The sequence below is a fragment of the Sardina pilchardus genome, chromosome 9 (genome assembly GCF_963854185.1).
Source record: "Sardina pilchardus chromosome 9, fSarPil1.1, whole genome shotgun sequence".
NCBI classification, from domain to species: domain Eukaryota; kingdom Metazoa; phylum Chordata; class Actinopteri; order Clupeiformes; family Clupeidae; genus Sardina; species Sardina pilchardus.
Genome location: NC_085002.1, coordinates 26610320 through 26629976, shown reverse-complemented (window position 1 = coordinate 26629976; position 19657 = coordinate 26610320). Strand labels below are relative to the sequence as shown.

Sequence of the window (19657 nt, the reverse complement as noted above, 5' to 3'; positions counted from 1 at the left end):
CGCTTCATGAGATATTACGTATACATCCTTCTTGCACATGCGCATTTAAGATTTTGAAAAACCCCGCCTCACGAAACTGATGGCGTTTGGAAGATGGCGGCGGAGCACGGACTGCTCGATGCAGTTTTATTAAACACGGAGGTAGACAACAAAGTTGTCTGTAATATTGTGGGATCACTGGATTGCGAGATAAGGGAGACAGGTCAGGGTACATTTGTGAGCTGAGTTGTTGCTTACCATATCGCTGCCAGGTTTGGAGGATTGAGCAATGCAAGTAACGTTACCGTTAGTGAAAGCCACATCGGACTTCCATGAGAGACTGCAAGAGCAGTAGGCTAACAAGCTAGCTTGTTTGCTAAATAGAAAGAAAGCGTGTTAGCTAGTTAGCTAGTAATAGATGAGGCAGTGAAGCAGTTATATTTATACTTTTAAAGTAACTTTTTTGCTCACTTTAGTTGTTGTATTGACTCAAAAGACTTTCATGCCCTATCAATTGTATAGCGTTTTTGACTTGTCACGCGCATTTGTCTCCACTGCCGCACAGGAGTTTCAGTGCAAAAGAGTGTCACTAGTATGATGTCCCAGAGTCCTGTAGCAACAAGAATAACAGGAGTCCCATCAGTCGCAGGATCTGAAAACGCAGTGGGACAACCTATTCAAGGCAGTGTGAAGACCGTAGTCTCTGGATCTGGAACGTTTATATTTAATCAAACTTTGAATGGAGACAACGTGAACTGTCAGAGTAAGGTGAGCGGTGTCGCTCTGGCTGGGACGCCGCTGTCAAGTGGCCCCAACGTGAACATTACAAGCAACCCTGCAGCTGCGGCCCCTGTAGTTAGCAACGGACCAGGAATGGCTGACGGAAAGACAAACGTCAACGTTATTCCCTCTAGCCCAAATATTGTAATTCGTACACCCATGAACTCACAGAACACTGTTTCATCTCCCAGTTTGGGTGGCGGGTCTACTTCGGTAACTATAAGGCCGCCTGTGCAAATGGGGACTTCTGGCGCAATTTCAAACGGAAGTCAAGTGACGACGACCACACACATCGTCACAACTTCACAAGGAACTTTACAGAGTCCGCTTTTACAAACCGTATCGAGGACGATTTCCCCGACAGCTGTTATGACTCCTTCAGTCGTCAGTCAGGGCGGTATCCGGGCTATAGCGCCACAGGTGTTCGCTCCCCGGATGCCTCAGTCCGGGACAACAAATCCGCCTGCTAATGTCCAGAACATCCAGCTCCCACCAGGTAATTCACACGTAGCATCATCTAGACCGGTCCCTACACTAGGTGTTTGCACTAGACTAGACCTTTGTTACCATTTCCATTAAGATTCACATGAGTGGCCTACTATTACTATGGATATTTGGTTGAAAAGCGTCAGCCAAATGAAATGTAATGTGATGCAATGTAATGTAATGGATATGATCTTACTATCACTAAAGAATCATCATGATCGACAGACATGGACTTTTATCCTATCCTATCCTACCCATCAAGACTCGAGTGTATGTGTGTTCTTAGTTTGTCTTTTTTGCTCCCTTCCAGGCATGGTTCTTGTCCGTAATCAGAATGGACAGCTCCTGATGATACCCCAGCAGACCTTGGCTCAGATGCAGGCCCAGGCCAAATCACAGAGCGCCATGGCACCTCGGCCCAGCACGCCCACCAGCTCCACGCCAGCGAAGGTAAAAAATAAACGCCAATACCCAGTGCCAGTGTAGCCTGGCTAGCGCCTACCACTTCTCAAATGAGACGTGGTCTGGCAACCAGACGTTCATTTTCTCGTATTTGAAAAAAAAAAAATGCCCAGATCCGTTCATTGGGCGCCACGGATGTCTATCAAATGCGTCTGTGCATAGCTCATCATGGTCTTGCTTTCTCCCCTGTTCTGTGATTGGTTGCTAACATCAGGCGAAAATGTGGGTGTTAGTTTCCAGACTGCCTTAGCTGCGTGATTGAAATCACCGCGCAAGGCAGGATGGGAACACCCAGGCTAGTGCCAGTGCGCTTTGCAGAAAGAATGCTCAACACCTGTCCATTTTAAAGTAGACCATAAGTCCATAGTGAATATGGTAAGTAAGTATGGTCAAGGTGAAGTACACTGCACATTTCCAGTATACTGCAGATCTGATGCTATTGGCTATACCAAGCATATTGAGAAGTTGTAGAGTGCAGACACCATGGACAAGTAGTAGTTCTTGTGTAATCTTGTCCCTTTAGGGGAAAAAAATGAGGGGTCTCCCTCTGCTGATAACATTTGGTCATGTGTACCTAAAGCCTACCTTACAGTGACGGACTTTAACAATATTTGCGAAAGATTCTTGAAAGATTGTGGTCTTTTAACTAATGCCCCTCATTCAAGCTTTACTGTTCTCAAAAGACTACAATCTTTCAAGAATCTTTCCCAAATCTTGTCATAGTCTGTCAGTGTAAGGTAGGCTTTAGTGGACCATCGGATATGCTGAAGTATAACACTGGCCTATGTTTTCTGTAGAACTAGAGCAAACTGCTCACAACCCCAGACCAGTCTTGGTCACAGGGCTTCCATGGGTCATGGAATATTACACTTGAAATGTCAATTCCAGACATGTTTGTAGCATGTTAAAGCAATATTTTCCTAGCACCTGCACCATACGACGGCGACCTGTGGACCTTTCCAGATCCCACCCTGACACTCTCTCCCACTCACTTCCTGTTATTCTCCACTATCCTGTCTGATTAAAGGCATGAAAAGCTCATACCCCCCAATACATACATAATCATTAGCCTACTTGAATATCCTTGCTTGTCAACACCTTGTAATGAATGTATGAGGCCTAGAGTTATCTGGTCATAACTATGCACTATAATATTTTATCATTGGTAACTTTAAAGTTAAAGACTGAAAGTGTCTGAGACTAGAGATTAAAGCTCACAAATGTATGTGTTTGTTGTGTGCGCAGAGCAACAGTAGTTTTTTCCCCCCATTCAGTTGTACAGGTCATGGAAATGTGGCTTTTTAGTCAGTGGAGGGCAGGAAATCAGGGAGTTTGACATGTGACTTGGAGCGGAACCTCTGATGGTCACTGAAGTCACAAAAAAAATAACTGGTCCTATTTTTTGTTGAAAAATCTAGACTACATCAGAGTACGGTAGTACTGTGCCTGTGATGAATCTACGATTTGGCTGCTCAGATGTTGACCCACCCTTCATTTCTGCTCCGTTCTTCTCATAGGCTCCTGGGACCCCCATTGTTGCCCGCCCAGTGGCCCCGCTGACCGTGAACAGGCAGGGCTCACCCACTCCCATCTCTGCCCCGGCAACCACTACCCTGCAGAGACCACCTGTCTTACAGGTACAGCACACATCTGTCTACAGGGTATCCACAGTAAATGAAGTTAGCAAAAATGAATGCCGTTAAAAGGTATTCAAATGTATTGTATTGTGTATTAGTTGCGATTTTACAAGGTATTGCATTTGTAGCTTTTTTTTAAACCATATAGCCGATTCATAGGGGTGTCACCATACTTCGCTTCAGTTTCAGTTTTATCGTCACAATTCGATTTTCGATCTTTCTTCAATTACATTATTTACATTAATTACATTCCAGTTCTGTTTTGGGGGTGCTTTTATTTTGAAACCACTCCTACTGCGAGCTAGGCTACTAAACAGAACAGACGGCTAGACGTGAACATAGAGAAATAACTGACGTGAATGAATGAACACATCAGTATTTTCCAGGGAAACAGGAGGGGGTTCTAGTTAATCGAGTTTAACTTTTTTTGGCTGTAGCTTCAAGTTTGGAGAGAGAGGCTAATGTTGACACGCCGCACCTAAACACCCGTGTGTGTGTGTGTTTTTCCCCCTCTCTTGGCATGCCTGCTGGATATGACTTTGGGGGTGTGGCTGCATGGTTGATTCTACTTTTGAATTTGAAGGTTGAGATGTCGAGTGTCGTTTCGATCAATTTTAAAACCATTCAGTGTTTCCGTGATGCAATCAGATGCGACACACCGTCACTCCTAGACTGAGTGCCTCCGCAAAATGTCCACATGATCAGTAATGTCACAGGCGAAGTAATGACTCTAACTTACATTGTGAAGGCATAACACCCAGTCATTTTGAAACTGAAACGGCGACTAATGGCATCCGTACACCAGAAGACTTTGAAAAGATTTTTACTTTTATGCTAACCATTAGCATCTCTATGGATTTTCTCATAGAAATTAGCCATAAGTTAACACATTAGTTTCTATTCTGTAACTTGGAAGGCTAACCTACATGGTTGCTCTTAAATAAAACATCGACGCAAATAACTAAGATGTACTGTGTTGTTCTGCTGAGTTTTACGGTGAATCGTAAGTAAAGGTTTGAACCCTACCCATGACCCTAGTACCCATGACCCAGTCCAACACTGTCTGTCTAATTCACTGGAAGTGTGTGACACCAGTTGCTTTAATGGCAAATAGGCTTATTTTTCAAATGATAAACGTGTGCCTTTAAATCTTTGCCCTTAGATTTGTTAAGGGAAATGCCTTTCTGTTAAAGGCCTTTATGCTGTTTCATATATGTTATCAGTTGTGATATTGGCGTTCTACATGAGCCATGACATTCATCTTGCGTGTCTGGTGTTAGTTAATCGGAACATGGCATGTGGGAAGATATGCGTGTTAGAAGGAAATATGTAAATTGCTCTCAACAGGGCTTCAGACTAACTTTTTGTATTGATTGCACTGGTGCGCCTAGCTTTTTTTTAGGTGCACCAGCGCAAAATTTAGGTACACCCACATTTTTCTTTGCATCGCCTTTAATGCCAAAAGGTCACCTTGAATGATTTTTTAACTATAAGGCGTAGAAAAAGCTTGTCTTTATTTGAAACACAGTAGGCTAAGGAATATAGGCCTTCATATATATACACGTATATATATATATAATTCTTTATATATTATACTGACATTTCTGATATTCATGACATTCATGACAATTCATATTACAACAACTCCGCCTCTTAAATTCAGGTGTAGGCTTGAAGCCTCAAAATATAGTAAACAAAGTAGCATAGCATAGTTGGCTAGCTTATTATTATAGTATAGCCTACTGGTTGGACTGTTCAGTCTCCCCACGTGTGTTTCAAGGTAGGCTAATACTTTTTCTCCTTGGGACAGGCCCTTTTGAGTCTTGGATTTGGAAAACATTGAGATGATCAGTCAACTTGAATGCAAGAGTTTTAATCAAATTTGTGCAGTAACTTATGCTAACCAGATTTCATTCTAACTTAGCTAGTCGTCTTTTATACAGTTTGGTAAAGTTGCAAACAGTACAATGAAAACTAGTGAAAGAAATTCATGCTTTCACCCGAGCAGCGTCAGGTGCACCAGTGCGACTTAGAATTTTTTTCAGGCGCACTCTTGAAAATTTTGGACGCATATGCGACCAAATTGGTCGCACTCTGGAGCCCTGTCTCAAGCTTTTTTCTTCTTTAACTTTTCGTCTGACCTCCTTCTAAAGCGGTGGCATGAAATGGTTACATTTGATAATGTATTGTGAATATACAATACAATGTGATTGTTGATAACATAGTCAAGTCAAGTCTGTTTATTTATATAGCATAGACATAGTTAATTCTGTATATAAGCCCATATGAAGGGTTAGGACTTTCTTTCTCCTTGACTAGATCACAATACAGTCCCTACAGGATCCTGCAAGGTTATTTTGGTTGAATGTGACTGACGTTACCATGGGAATGATCGAAAATTGCAGTTTAAATTGTGCTTGTTTAAATTGTAATGTGGTTAAAATGGTAGTGAGTATTTCATTTCCTATGGGAACAATTACAAAACTGCAGCAGGAACTTGTGGGGTGTGTTATGGTAGTTGTGGCAACGAGAGTTTGATGCAGGAAATTGTGGTCAAAATTGTATGTTGTGTTTGTGTCTGTGCAGCATCCAGTCTCAGCGGCTGCTGGGGCGACAGTGACTCCTTCTGTGGGGACAACGGTGCAGCAGACAACACCTCAGAGGATTGCAGCGACACCTAACAGAACCGTCGTTGCCCAGGTAGCCCTCGGGAGTGTGTGTGTGTGTGTGTGTGTGTGTCTGTGTCTATGTATAGTGGGGGATTCGGCTAACTATTAGCATGAATGCACAGTCTAGTCCTAAATCATGCCTCAGCTTTGAACAACTCTGAATGTTAGGATCTTGTGTATTATACCTTTAATGGAAACAGCCTCAGGCCAATATATTTTCTGCCTGATGTAAGAATTGTTTGAGGTTTGAAATTAGTTGTAGTCGCATATCAGTGTGAACTCACTACAGTAATATAACAAACATTTTATTCTTCATTTTATTTGTAGGAGACCATGGAGAATGTGAAGAAATGTAAGAACTTCCTATCGACATTGATCAAGTTGGCATGCAGTGGAAAGCAGTCCACAGAGACGGCAGCCAATGTGAAAGACCTAGTGCGGAAACTTCTGGTAAGTGTCAACGACAGGGTACACAGGGTGAAATAAACCAGGTATTTCTACAGAAGTAGGTGGTGGGTTTTTTTTTTTTGGGGGGGGGGTCTAAAATTTTCCAGCATAGTAAATCTACCCTATACCAAATCACATTATCCATCAGTGTCACTCTTTCTGTCAGTTTCATCACATGGAATTCATATTTCCCACTGCCATGAAGTTTACCACAAGTTCACCAGTCAATGATGATTAAATGCTTTGTAGAGAAGCAAGGGATATTACAAGGGTAAGACATGTTTGAGATGTAGAAAAGTCTCATTGTGATCATTCTATGTGAACAGGAGGGGAAGATTGAACCTGAAGACTTCACCAGCCGGTTGTACCGGGAGCTGAACTCCTCACCCCAACCTTATCTTGTGCCTTTTCTTAAGGTAAGATTTATGTTTCTGTTTGCACATTCTCCTCCCCTTTTTTATATAATTACATGACAGCAAAGGCATAAGAAAAGCCAACCACACAGCAAAGACTGGTATTTGTTATCCATGTCAAACTAGATGACAGAATTGCTATGCAAAACAGTAGAATTGTCATTTAGAATCAGAGAGGGTTAAAGCGGAGCGAGAGGCGCAAACGTTCGGACATTTCCGCGTTCTGTTTTCGCAAAGGGGAGCGAAATCCCTCTTTAAGCAGACAGGAACTGTTTGAATTTTGCTTCCATAGAGATGCATTATGTTGCTCTATCTTGTTAGTAATGAAGGATCTTTGTTAGAATGTCTTCTGTAATGGAAGAGTGTTCTAAATGATTTGCCTTGGATCTTAGATGCTTTGTTGCTCATAAAGTTGTTGGTGTGATTCCAGTCTAAAAAAAGAGAAATACACTGTGTTGTGATGGACCCTGGGTCTAGGCATCAGTCACACATCTGCCCAAGAAAAAATGGCAGAAAGCCATTTGTTTCTGTGTGTGTTGGTGTAGAAATCTGTCTACTACAAACTTGACTAGTGCTTAGAGGACTTTTAATCTTGATTTGAAAGTGCCATTGGATGAGGAGGACCCAACATGTTAAATGTGTGTGTGTGTGTGTGTGTGTTCTGTTCTCTCCTGCTCCAGAGAAGTCTTCCTGCTCTGCGCCAGCTCACCCCGGACTCGGCAGCCTTCATCCTGCAGAGCCAGGGCCTGACGCCCAGCCCCGTCACTGCCACCACCGCCATCCTCGGCCCCAATGCCACAGCCGTGGGCACCACTGCCAGCCTCACTGCCCCACGCCCACACCTGCAGCCTACCACACTGGTACCTAACACACACACACACACACACACACACTCACACACACACATACACACACACTCACTCACTGTGTCTGTGTCCTTAGAAAACAAACTTTTGTTACCTAACCTTTTTGGTACCTAACACACACACACACACACACACACACACACACACACACACACACACATACACACACACTCACTCACTGTGTCTGTGTCCTTAGAAAACAAACTTTTGTTACCTAACCTTTTTGGTACCTAACACACACACACACACACACACACACACACACACACACACACACACACACACACACACACACTCACTCACTCACTGTGTCTGTGTCCTTAGAAAACAAACTTTTGTAGGGTGTACTAGTGGTGATGGCTGTTATTTACACACAGCTGCAGTGGCATGAGAATATTGGGGACATGACGGGCAACACTCGACCTCATTTTCAGAGTGCTTCTTTTAGTGCTTCTCTAGGTTTGCCAAAATTGTCTGTCAGCACGTCCTTTTTGAAATGTTGGTTAATGCTAAGTAATTAGCTAACCAAAATGGCAGCAATCAGTCAGGACTCGGCTCACTATGCATTGCAATAGAATAGGTCACCCCTCTAGGCTTTGGAATTTACATTCTCTTTGCGGTAGTCATTATATATTTAATCACATAGGGCTGGGCTCTACCACTACCAACATCGTTGACCATGTATGTCCTGCCCCTTCCTCGATTTTAATTGGATAGCATGTGACATTGAGGAGCCTAGCGCTGTTTTGGAAGTTGAACAGATATCTGAGCGCTCCAGAAAAGAATGGGTTCAGAGGTGCTGAGCGCTGGGAACGTGGTCAGTGAGAAAACCCGATTGGTGGACAGAGCCTTCAAGCACCTTTTTCTAGTCTGTTTTCTACAGTCTAGTCTGTAGAATTGCCTGTTTGAATGAAGCATTAGCCAAGCCTAGAGGATTACCGTAATTTCCCAACTATAAGCCACGGCTTTATACAGATAGAGGGATGGCTAGAGAGATGGCTAGAGAGATGGCTAGAGAGATGGCTAGGGAGATGGCTAGATGGATGGAGATAGATCCTTTATTGATCCCCAAGGGGAAATTCAAGAACACATTGATTTTGCAAAATTTCTTCAGCCATGAGGTTAATACATGGTATTAAAATGGTTTTGTTTCTTTTAACTTGCATAAAACACGGTCCTGCGGCTTATACACAATGCGGCTAATACACATGAGATTACTGTATACCTTCCTTCCCCATGCAGCATGTTGCTTATGATCAATGAAACGTGTATCTGACTCTGTCTGTCTGTCTAGGTACTGAGGACTCCTCAGACAGGCTCCATACGCAAGCCATCGCAGGTATCCCTGGCAACGACCCCGATGGTGACACTCAGGGCTCAGCCACAGAACCGAGTGCTTGTGGGGCCACCGTCTAAGCTGATAACAGGTGTGTGTGTGTGTGTGTGTGTGTGTGGGGGGGTCATAGTCTAAGCTTGGGTTTATAACATGGGTTTGTCAATACGGAGTCATAGTCTAAGCTGCTAACAGGTGTGTGTGTGTGTGTGTGTGTGTGTGTGTGTGTGTGTGTGTGTGTGTGTGTGTGTGTGTGTGTGTGTGTGTGTGTGTGTGTGTGTGTGGCTTAACACAGCTAACACAGTGTGTTTGTGGTGCCTAAGGTTACAGGTATTGTTTTATATCAGCATTTAACTAGTCCCCAACTAGTGGTCCTCAGCACCATTCCTCAGTTACTCTCCTGAAATCGCACTCCTCTCACACTCACCCAACCCTCTCTCTCCCTGTCTTATAGGTGTGGTATCAAAAGGCAGACCAGGAGACAGTGCTGGAGGCACTTTCAAGTGAGTAGGACCAATTGACTGCTTGCCTGTGTGTTTGTGTGTGTGTGTGTGTGTGTGTGTGTGTGTGTATACTTGCACCCTTTTTGTCCCCTGGCGAGGATGGAAACCTGTGTGTAGATCACAGTATTGCAGGGATCGATACCATGTCATAATGGCCCATCCTAATGAGCTCATGTTGTCTGGATGATTATTTTAATCAATATTGAGATCATAATTATTTAACACGATTGATCAGTGTTTTTTGGAAACATCCTCTGTTTAGTAAACTTAAAAAATCTAGACGTACTGCACAGGTCTGGATCATAGACTGAGCGCTGCTTCGTTACTCGCTCATGACTAGTGTGATGTGTAGTTTCTCTAGGGAGTGGCCCTGCGTCCCTTGTAGAGACTGCTCTCTGGCACTGGCTATGGTTTAGTTCAAAAGCGCTCTTGATTTTGCACTCCTCTTTGTGGGGACATGTGTGTTGGATAAGGTCAAGGTTACCAGTTATACTTCATGGAGAAAATCCCGCACACTGTCCATTACGCTTGGCAAACATATTATCACAACGTTTCCGTCATGTTGACCCTCCTCAGGTGAATTTACCTGAATTTACCTCAGGTGAATTTCAGGTTAGGAAGGTCTACATGACATGAAATGTAGTAATAAATGTTTGGCATGCGTAATGGACAGTGTGCGGGATTTTCTCTCCAAGTAGCACTGGTGATGGCGTAGTCATAACCCTCAATAGCAGTAAAATGCGAGTGCTGCTCATTTGGGCCGTCTCCAGGCCAAGCAGTGCTCCACCGGAGTCCATATAGGTCCATTAATGTGAAGTGTCTGGTGGTTGACATTACTTGTTCAGTTGATGGCCGTCAGTGCAATTTTAAGTTAATTAGGCCAAAGTTGAGCAAAGATGTGGAGCTCCATTTTACTCGTCTCTAGTCTCACAGTATGGCCTGAAGCCAGGTTGATATTACATGTTGTATTGCCAATCATTTTGAGAGTTAGATTAGATTCAACTTCATTGTCATTGTGCAGAGTACAAGTGCAAAGACAACGAAATGCAGTTTTCATCTAACCAAAAGGGGTTTTCAGAAGGTGGTTTACACCTAAATATAAATATATGCAGTGTATTAGCAGTTGCCTGTAGCAGACTGTACATATGGTCATGAAGTGGCAGGCCTGACCCTTGGAAAGCCAGAGCTAACTGTGTGGAGTCCAGGCACACTGTTTTGAATGTGTGGCCCTAGTTTAATTAACCCCTCGTTTGCACGCACTGTTCCAGGGATGACGACGACATCAATGACGTGGCCTCCATGGCCGGGGTGAACCTGTCCGAGGAGAGCGCCCGTATCCTGGCAACCAACTCGGAGCTGGTGGGCACGGTGATGCGCTCGTGTAAGGACGAGGCGTTCCTTCACACTGCCATGTTGACCCGGAGGATAATGGAGATAGGTGAGACTCTGACCCCATGCTGCGCACTCACCCAACCTAGGCCCTGGATGAATGCAAACATACAATCTATAATCATACAGTCTATTGCACGGCGTTAGTATGTCGTTTTCTGGAGTGGCCTGGAAAGATGCAGAACAAATAATCAGCTAGAAAACAGGATGCTACACTGTGCAAAATACACAGTGCATCATGCTACATACAGGTCTAAGGACTTTTTTTTTTTAATCTACAGTGCTGTAGCATTTTCCTTAAAGGAGAATTCCGGTGTGAAATTGAGCTTAACTGTACCGAAACATGTTAAGGTGTACTCACACGTGTTTTAGACGCACTTTCACTCACCCCCAGCATTCCGAACTCCTCCGTTTTCAGCCTAGCTTACAGTAGGCTTGAAGCTATTAGATTGGGCATTACGTAGCCTATGCAGCTAAATCGCTATTTTTAAACCATTAAAAAGGTTCCAAGTAACTCCACACTGCATTGGTTGACTTCTGAGGGTCCTGACATTTAAAACGAGATATTTAGAACTTTGGAAGTGCACAGGAAGTTTATTAAAAAAGACTGTTTATTCAAGCAGTACCTTCATAGAATCTCTCCGCTGGGCGCCATCTTGTGGTGAAGTCGCGATAAGTCGACTGACGAGCACAAACGAACAGGAAAGACAGGGGGACATATTGCAAACATTTTGAGCTTTGTTACTCATCATGCTCATGTAGACAGTATAACTATATATTTCCTATGGAATTACTTTAGCAATATGTTCCCCTGTCCTTCCTGTTCGTTCGTGCTCGTCAGTCGGCTTATCGCGACTTGATTCCAAGATGGCGCCCAGTGGAGAGATTCTATGAAGGCACTGCTTGTAAACAGTCTTTTTTTTAATAAACTTCCTGTGCATTTCCAAAGTTCTCAGTATCTCGTTTTAAATGTCAGGACCCTCAGAAGTCTACCAATGCAGTGTGGAGTTACTTGGGACCTTTTTAATGGTTTAAAAATAGCGATTTAGCTGCATAGGCTACGTAATGCCCAATCTAATAGCTTCAAGCCTACTGTAAGCTAGGCTGAAAACGGAGGAGTTCAGAATGCTGGGGGTGAGTGAAAGTGCGTCTAAAACACGTGTGAGTACACCTTAACATGTTTCGGTACAGTTAAGCTCAATTTCACACCGGAATTCTCCTTTAATGACTTGGAGTGATTTTGCAAAGTCACATGGTCCCTTCTTGGTCCAAATAAGAATTTGGAAAAAAGATTTTTGCTTTAAGCCTGTTTTATTTCTCTCTTTTGAATAAGATGTTGTACAACCTTGAATGAGGTTACCTGTATTGACTCAAGATCAGATTTAAAAACGTTGTGGTTTTGTTTCTTTTAACTTGCATAAAACACTGTCCTGCGGCTTATACACAATGCGGAAAATTACTGTGACCCCCCCCCCCCCACAGGAAAGAAGCACGGCATCGCTGATCTGGGGCCTGACGTGGTGACGTTCGTGTCCCACGCCACACAGCAGCGGCTCTCCAGCCTCCTGGAGAAGGTGTCGGCCGCCGCCCAGCACAAGAACTTCAACCTCAAGGTCAGTCAGGGGGCAAGGCAACTCTCACTTGGTGCTCTGATTCTAGAGGTGTGCTGTTTTATGATGCACTGAAAAGCATTTTTCTTTCCTTCTTTTTTTTGTTTGTTTTGTATCTCAACACAATTATGATGATGTGGTGGTGTTGATAAAGGCACTAAGTGGTGCTGTGTAAGCGTGGAGCAGATGTTCTTTCTCAGATGTGCTAAATGTCATTTGTGGTTCTGTTTTGCATCCTGCTGGGAGCATGACTGCAGTTATTTGCCGGTTTATTAATGTGCTCAATTTACAAGGGACAGATTTAGCTTTTTCAGAACACATTTTTGTAAAGTAAATGATTTTTGTTACATTATTGTTGATGGTGTTTTTTCTTTACTAAGTAAGAACCTCCGAGAACAATTGTGTTAAAAAGGCCATATATGGTATTAGAAGCGGTCATGTGACCAAGTAGTTACGTTCCCTTTCAGTTAAGCCCCGCGAGTTTAGTGATGGAGTGGCAGATTCGGTGATTGTTATATTTTTGTGTGCGTCCATTATTAAGTAAGTAACCCTCCGTATTCCTACTGTATCTTTGTTTCATGCCTGTAATGTATCCTTGTTTCATGCCTGTAATGACGGTGGTGATTTAGTTTAATGAAGCTGCATGAAACCGTTTGTAAATTAGCTTAGCCCTTTTGGTAATGTTATGTGAATTATACATGCTAAATTGCTAAGTTCGTTTGAACACTATTTTGTTATTGTACATGTGTGTATGTCTTTCCTTGTATGGAAATAGTACCATGTCATGATTGTAAATGTGAATTGATATGGCCAAGTTAAGTACAAGTTAATAGACGTATCGTTGTATGTTGGTCAGCTTGAGTACACGTGTGAATCACGTTCTATAGGCATGGTATAATACCGTCTTTTCTGGCCTCACGAGGGCGCTTGTACACGGTAGAACTTGATTAATAGAGAGGTTTATAAGAGACATTACATATAATGCTAATGTGGATTATTTTCTGTGTGTTTAAATTGCAGAACCACACACATATTCCTAGACAATTTAAGTGCCTTGTACTGACCACTATTTAATACAACTCCCTGAAGAAACTGGCTGTCTGGACCTTCTTTATTTTCATTCTAATCGGATGACTCCTCAGTGTTCACACCCACCCCGAACTAACTTCTCTACAAATTGACTCCAAGTACCACCATTACGAGCAGCATTAAAATACAGTAGCGTAGGCCAACTTTTACACTGCACATACTGTTTTGCATTGTTTTGTTTTGTTTTTCAAGAAAGATAAAAACTAGTTTTAAATGTAACGATTTTTCATTTTATATTTTCATATCATTTGATGTGATTGTTTTGTCTTCATGAAATGAGACTCCCAGAGTACCACGACAGAGAGTCCGCGTTACCACCAGTGGTACTCGTACCACAGTCTTGAGAACCTCTGCTCTGCTCCATCACGAGTCCTCCTCCATACGGTGTGTACAGTGTGTGCCAGTGTGTGTGATCGTAATGTGCAGCTGGCTGGTGTGTGTTGCAGGAGGGCAGTCACTATGAGCAGGCCAGCGACGTGCGGCTGCAGCTCAAGTTCTTTGAGCAGCTGGACCAGATGGAGAAGCAGCGCAAGGAGGAGCAGGAGAGAGAGATCCTCATGAAGGCAGCTAAGGTGAGACACACACACACACACACACACACACACACACAGATTCGCATACTCCATTCAGTGTAGATTCCTTGTCTTATATCTAAGGACACACGCACGCACGCACGCACGCACGCACGCACGCACGCACGCACGCTAGAATCTTTCAAGAATCTTTATCAAATCTTGTCAAAGTCTGTGAGTGTAAGGTAGGCTTTACTTGGTAAGGTAGGTCACAATCTGGTCAGTTATTACCAGGTTACTGGTCATCCTCAGCTCTGAGTCACTTGACTACGTACCGGAGGTTTCAGACTGCATTCATTTCTAGTTTCTGTAGGGAGTGGGACTGAGAGAGGTCAGGCAGGAAAACATCAAAGGGGGCAGCGCTTGTAGCGTAATTACCTGTCCAGTGGCAGCTCCTTGTGATGAACCTGTGTAAGTGCACCGAGTTTATGTCTGTTTTTTTCCCCCTTTTTCTTCTCCAGTCTCGAGCGCGACAAGAGGACCCTGAACAGCTGCGTTTAAAACAAAAAGCCAAAGAGGTAGGACAATCCATATGCTGTATGTGTACAGATGTGTTAAACCAGACAAGAGAGTTGGTCTGTGTGTGTTGGCAGTACAGAGTGTGTGTCTTTTTAATCTCTGCTTGCCCTGGCATTATTTTGTGTTCCCCTGTGTCAAGCTCAAATCTCACATAAGGTGTGAGAGCCTTAAAGTTTTTTTCTGACCATTCTGTCAGTCAAGTGACAATGGTGTGCAGCAGTGGAAACGAATCAGATTATTCTCAGAAATATTTTATGTTGTTTGGTGAAGTTGGATATCACTTCAACATTATTGTGCAGTATGTCTGTACAAAGAAGATGAAATACAGTTGTCGTCTACCCAGAAGTGTAAAAAGATTATTTACAGATAAAAAGCAGCAGTGATCCAATAATCATGTATTAGCAGTGCGTGTACAGTGGTAATGGAGTGGTAGGGTAGCAATTACAGAGATGGGTACTGATTATTTAAAACGGTACAACTGGCTATTCAGTTCAGGTCTTGTGATGCCATATCTTTCTAATAATAATGTCCTCAGATTGTCAGATTTTGCATTTGTTGTCATCATATATTGTGACTGTGCACTTGTCTGTCTTTAGGTGTCTATCTGGGTTTGAATTTGTTATGATTGTTTGTGGAGAAGAGTTGTTAATTGTGTGTGTGTGTGCGTGCGTGTTTTGTGTGGAACAGATGCAGCAGCAGGAGCTGGCTGAGATCAGACAGAGGGAAGCCAACCTGACGGCTCTGGCGGCCATCGGCCCCAGGAAGAGGAAGAAGATGGACTCCCCCGGCAGTTCTGGGGCTGCTGAGGTGAGGGCTGACGCTGCTCTCACTCACCACCACCACCACCTCACACTGGGGAATACTGGGTTCATACGTTTTGAATGGGAAAATGCCTATTTCCAGGCCTGGAAAGGTTTTGGAAAACGAAAAACACCCCAAAAGTTTTGGAAAAGTCATGGAAATTTGCTTCACCCAATTCAACTCAGAAACATATCTCATTTAGGCAGGTCATGTCTCACACTTGTGTCACAACCGTATGGCAAACTTGAGAGCAAAAAACTTGAGAGCAAATTTTGAGAGCATTCCTTCTAGGTAACCATCCCGTTATCTCACGCGTCATATCTATTATTAATGTAGCACTAGTTAATGTGAGGTTTTGAGAAATATAAGGTCATGGAAATTTGTGAAAAAATCATGGAGAAGCCATGGAAAAGTCATGGAACTTCTCTGGTGGAAATGTGTATGAACCCTGATAATACATCTTCTAAAACGGCTAGTTCTGCTCCTTGATTATGATTGGCTGAATCGCGTTCGATGCCGTTGTAAATTCCAGTACAACCACACACCTTGACCACATTTCGTTCTATAGTAATGCGCTACCACAACGTGCACAAAAGTTAAGAGTAGCTGTGTCTTGTTGAATGGCAACCATTCATATGAGGGGAATATATTTCTTGGCGGAAGAATGATTATTGATACAGCGTTACATTTTTCGTTGCTGTGCCTTGTTTCATGAAATCTTGCTCGATTGACGTAGTAACCGCTTTAGAAAAACAATAAGCCACTTGAGTCCGTGGTTTATACTGAATTTGGAACAGCCTAAGGGTGGTTTTAGGCGCTCCGCTTTGCGTCGTGCCTAACAACGCCCCTTAGTTGTTCTAAATTCAGTATAAACCATGGTCTCTCAGGGCTTATTGCTTAAATAGACGTCATCACACCAGCTTCCTAACAACAGTGACTTAAAGATCTAGTAGGTTAGATAGTATGAAGTTGCCAGAGAGGCCTCCACCACCACCTCACACTGGGGAATAATACATCATAGGGCCACCTTACACCAAACCAGATTTTGGGAAAGATTCTTGAAAGATTGTGGTCTTTTAAGTAAGGCTTGAATGGGGGGGACTCCAATTTTTCAAGAATCCTTCCCAAATCCTGTAAAAAGTTGTTTGGTGTAAGGAGGCCAATAGACGTCATCGCATCAGCTTTATAACAACAATGACTTAAAGAGCTAGCAGATTAGACAGTATGAAGTTGCCAGGATACGCACAGTGCAGTGTGTTGGACATTATAATACATAATGGAACAGCGTTGTAGGAGGAATGCATATTTTTTATGTGCACCTATTCTGCATTTGGACATTTTTATGTGAAACAGTTAGCATTTATTGAAACCTGAATGTGAGACTGTTTCTCTTGCACACTACCCTCTCATAACTGTGTCCCATCTCTTAATATCTCTCACTCTCCCTCTCGCTCTCTCTCTCTCTCTCTCATCCTCTCTCTTGCTGTCTCACTCTCTCTCGCTCTGTCTTGCTCTCTCTCTCTTGCTCTCTCTCTTGCTCTCTCTCTCTCATTCAAATTCAAAGGTGCTTTATTAGCATGACTGTTTGGTACAATGTTGTCAAAGCTAGTGTTACAAATAACACCGTAGTATCATGAAGGAAAGAAAACAGAGATACAGCATATAATGTATAAACAAATGTCTCTCTCTCTCTCTCTCTCTCCCTCTCTCTCTCTCTCTCTACCGCCCTCTCTCTCTCTCAGGCCTCTTCCTCCTCGGCCAGCTCTGCCTCGGGTTCGTCCAGGCAGTTCACCCGTCAGCGCATCACTCGTATCAACCTCAGGGACCTGCTCTTCTGCCTGGAGAACGAGGGCTCCTCTAGCCACTCCCAGCTCCTCTACCGCGCCCTCCTCAAGTAGACGCCACGACCACACCATCACGACAGTTTCACTTTTAAAAATATATATTTTACATGTTTCTTTTTGTTTTGCCTACTACAGCCCAGGGATTTTTTTTTTCCTCGTAAAATATGCAAAATGACCTATTGTACAAACAATACTGTGAATCCTGAGTACGGAATCTGTTTTTATATCTGTGATGTTTCTAAAAAAAAATGTTTTGGAAAGAATAAAACCGACAGAGTTTCTATAGAAGGAGTTAATGTCATTTCTATTCTTAGGCATTACATATGTAATGACAACTGTCTTAATTACTTCGTCGGCTAGCCAGGGGTCAAAAAAGATGCCATGGCTTAAAAGGTCTGAAATATATCGGTTTTTATTCAAGACCGGTTCCAGGGGAGAATGCCATTGTTACAATTTTTATAGCTTCAAATCACTTCAGGGATCAATTACACAGTAAGATTTTGTCAGCATTTCACCACTTATAGTGTCCGTGGTATAGATGTGGCGATTGCCCACCAGGTGGCAGTATCACGCCGTATTTCGTGATCTGACCCTGCCGACTGAAATTGAATGAACGGTGTGTTAATATCAGGCTGCGCCTCCGGAACAGTCTTGCTCTGTCAAATATGTGTATCTATCTAAACCACTGCCACGCCGCTTCTGAGAGAAGTTTATCCTCTTCCATCATCACTCTTCACCTGTCACGTCTTTTTCTTTTTTTTTTCTTTTCCTTTTTCTTTTGGCAGGAGGCACGTCCGCGAGTTCTTTTGATTCAGACGCCCTGCCGATTCACAGGCTAATGCTGGCTCCTGTGGAGGGCGACTGGCTAGCCGCCGCCGCTGCTGCAGAGATTTGATTTTGAGTCATTACCATAATCCATCTGACACACCATTTCCTTCAGCGCTGACTTAGTCCTGCAGGATACCTTTTCGGAATATGAGATCAAACATTCAATTTTTATGCGAAATATTCCGGCATTTTATGTTGTAGTGATTGACAGAGGTCTTGTGTTGTCATTACAAAGACATCGCTTTTTTTTTTTTGTCTCAAGTGAAGACTAGTTGAAGGCCTCGTGTAGGCCATGTCTGGATGGTAGTTCCTTCCTGATTCTTTTATCCAAGGCCTGCCTTCAACTGAAATTATAACGTCGACATTTCAAAGTTTAGTCAGCTGACTGGTGTGGATGGATTAACTCTATTCTGCCAAGGGTAAATCCAGGGCGAGTAGACTACTGCACACCATGGGGTTGCTCACAGAAGCCTGTTTCGTAGAGAATCCAGAAGGCAGAAATGGAAAATGAAATGAAAAAAATGCCCTGCAGTCAGTGGTCAAAGAACTTTCAAAGGAGTTCAACATGTATCACTATGTTCAAAGTGGCCTACAAGCAGAGAAGTTTATAAATTATGGAGGAAGACAACATTGATAATCAAGAGGTAGCCTTTGGAGTGGGGTTTCCTAGTTGAAGCTGAAAAGCCAATCTAGCTGGCAAACAATTATGAAGGACAACCATGCTTTTACTCCTCTGTGAGCCTCTGTTGGAGATCAGCACTATTTGAACAGTCTTTCTTGGACGGCACTATTTGACAAGTCTTCAGTCACTCTGTAGTAGATGGATGCAGTGCCAGGCTCCGCCATTGAGTGTGAGATGGTCTTTGTGGAGAAGCTTGCCCTCCTCCGTGTGTAGACACAAGCCAGCGATTTCCCGGGTAATTCTCCTCTCGATGGCCGACTGCCACAGTTCCTTGGGACTTTAAGTCCACATAAGCTCCCTCTCGAGTACAAGAGGAAATGGCTGGTGCGGCCACTCTGTTGCCTAGCTACAGCGCCCGCTTGGCGTGGGGATGGTAAGCAGGGTATGAGGGGAAATGGTCTCTCGTTGTCGATAATAACACCGGGCCCCTCGCCACCACAGCAGGAGCTTTATCTCCGTAAGCTAATTCCCAAATAACAGGCAAAGAGCCGTGGCACGCCTTCTAGTCTGCCTCCGTCCCTGTGGCTCGTGCGTGTTAGTGCCCAAGTGTCCGACATCGTACGGGCATTGCCAGCTGGACATGTTGAAGGACCTTCTGGGCCTGCGGTTTGACGGATCTGATTATCAGTTGATGGCGAGAGATGTGCATGATTCATCCAGTCTATCCAACAACAATTAATTTAACCTTTGTGGAAAGCCTTCAACTGAATTATGATGTTCGCCATCATGTTGAGTTATTACTTGTAAT

At 43.4% G+C, this 19657-nt stretch overlaps 1 protein-coding gene across 1 annotated transcript; it reads left to right on the top strand.

Moving 5' to 3' along the window:
- Nucleotides 1-59: 59 nt before the first annotated feature.
- On the top strand, nt 60-17687 carry taf4a (TAF4A RNA polymerase II, TATA box binding protein (TBP)-associated factor). The gene is made up of 16 exons (XM_062544455.1): nt 60-141; nt 545-1255; nt 1556-1695; nt 3225-3344; nt 5931-6044; nt 6341-6463; nt 6787-6876; nt 7554-7737; nt 9038-9166; nt 9527-9575; nt 10844-11013; nt 12447-12577; nt 14110-14235; nt 14697-14753; nt 15442-15561; nt 17298-17687. The coding sequence occupies exons 2-16, from the start codon at nt 574-576 to the stop codon at nt 17451-17453; spliced, it is 2391 nt and encodes a 796-aa protein (XP_062400439.1). The 5' UTR covers nt 60-141; nt 545-573; the 3' UTR covers nt 17454-17687.
- Nucleotides 17688-19657: the final 1970 nt, after the last annotated feature.

Bases quoted from the DNA above. Each gene is read 5' to 3' on its own strand.
- taf4a (XM_062544455.1), top strand. From the start codon at position 574: ATGATGTCCCAGAGTCCTGTAGCAACAAGAATAACAGGAGTCCCATCA. The intron at 1,256-1,555 runs GTAATTCACACG...GCTCCCTTCCAG, and splicing joins GAACATCCAGCTCCCACCAG to GCATGGTTCTTGTCCGTAAT. The intron at 14,754-15,441 runs GTAGGACAATCC...TGTGTGGAACAG, and splicing joins TAAAACAAAAAGCCAAAGAG to ATGCAGCAGCAGGAGCTGGC.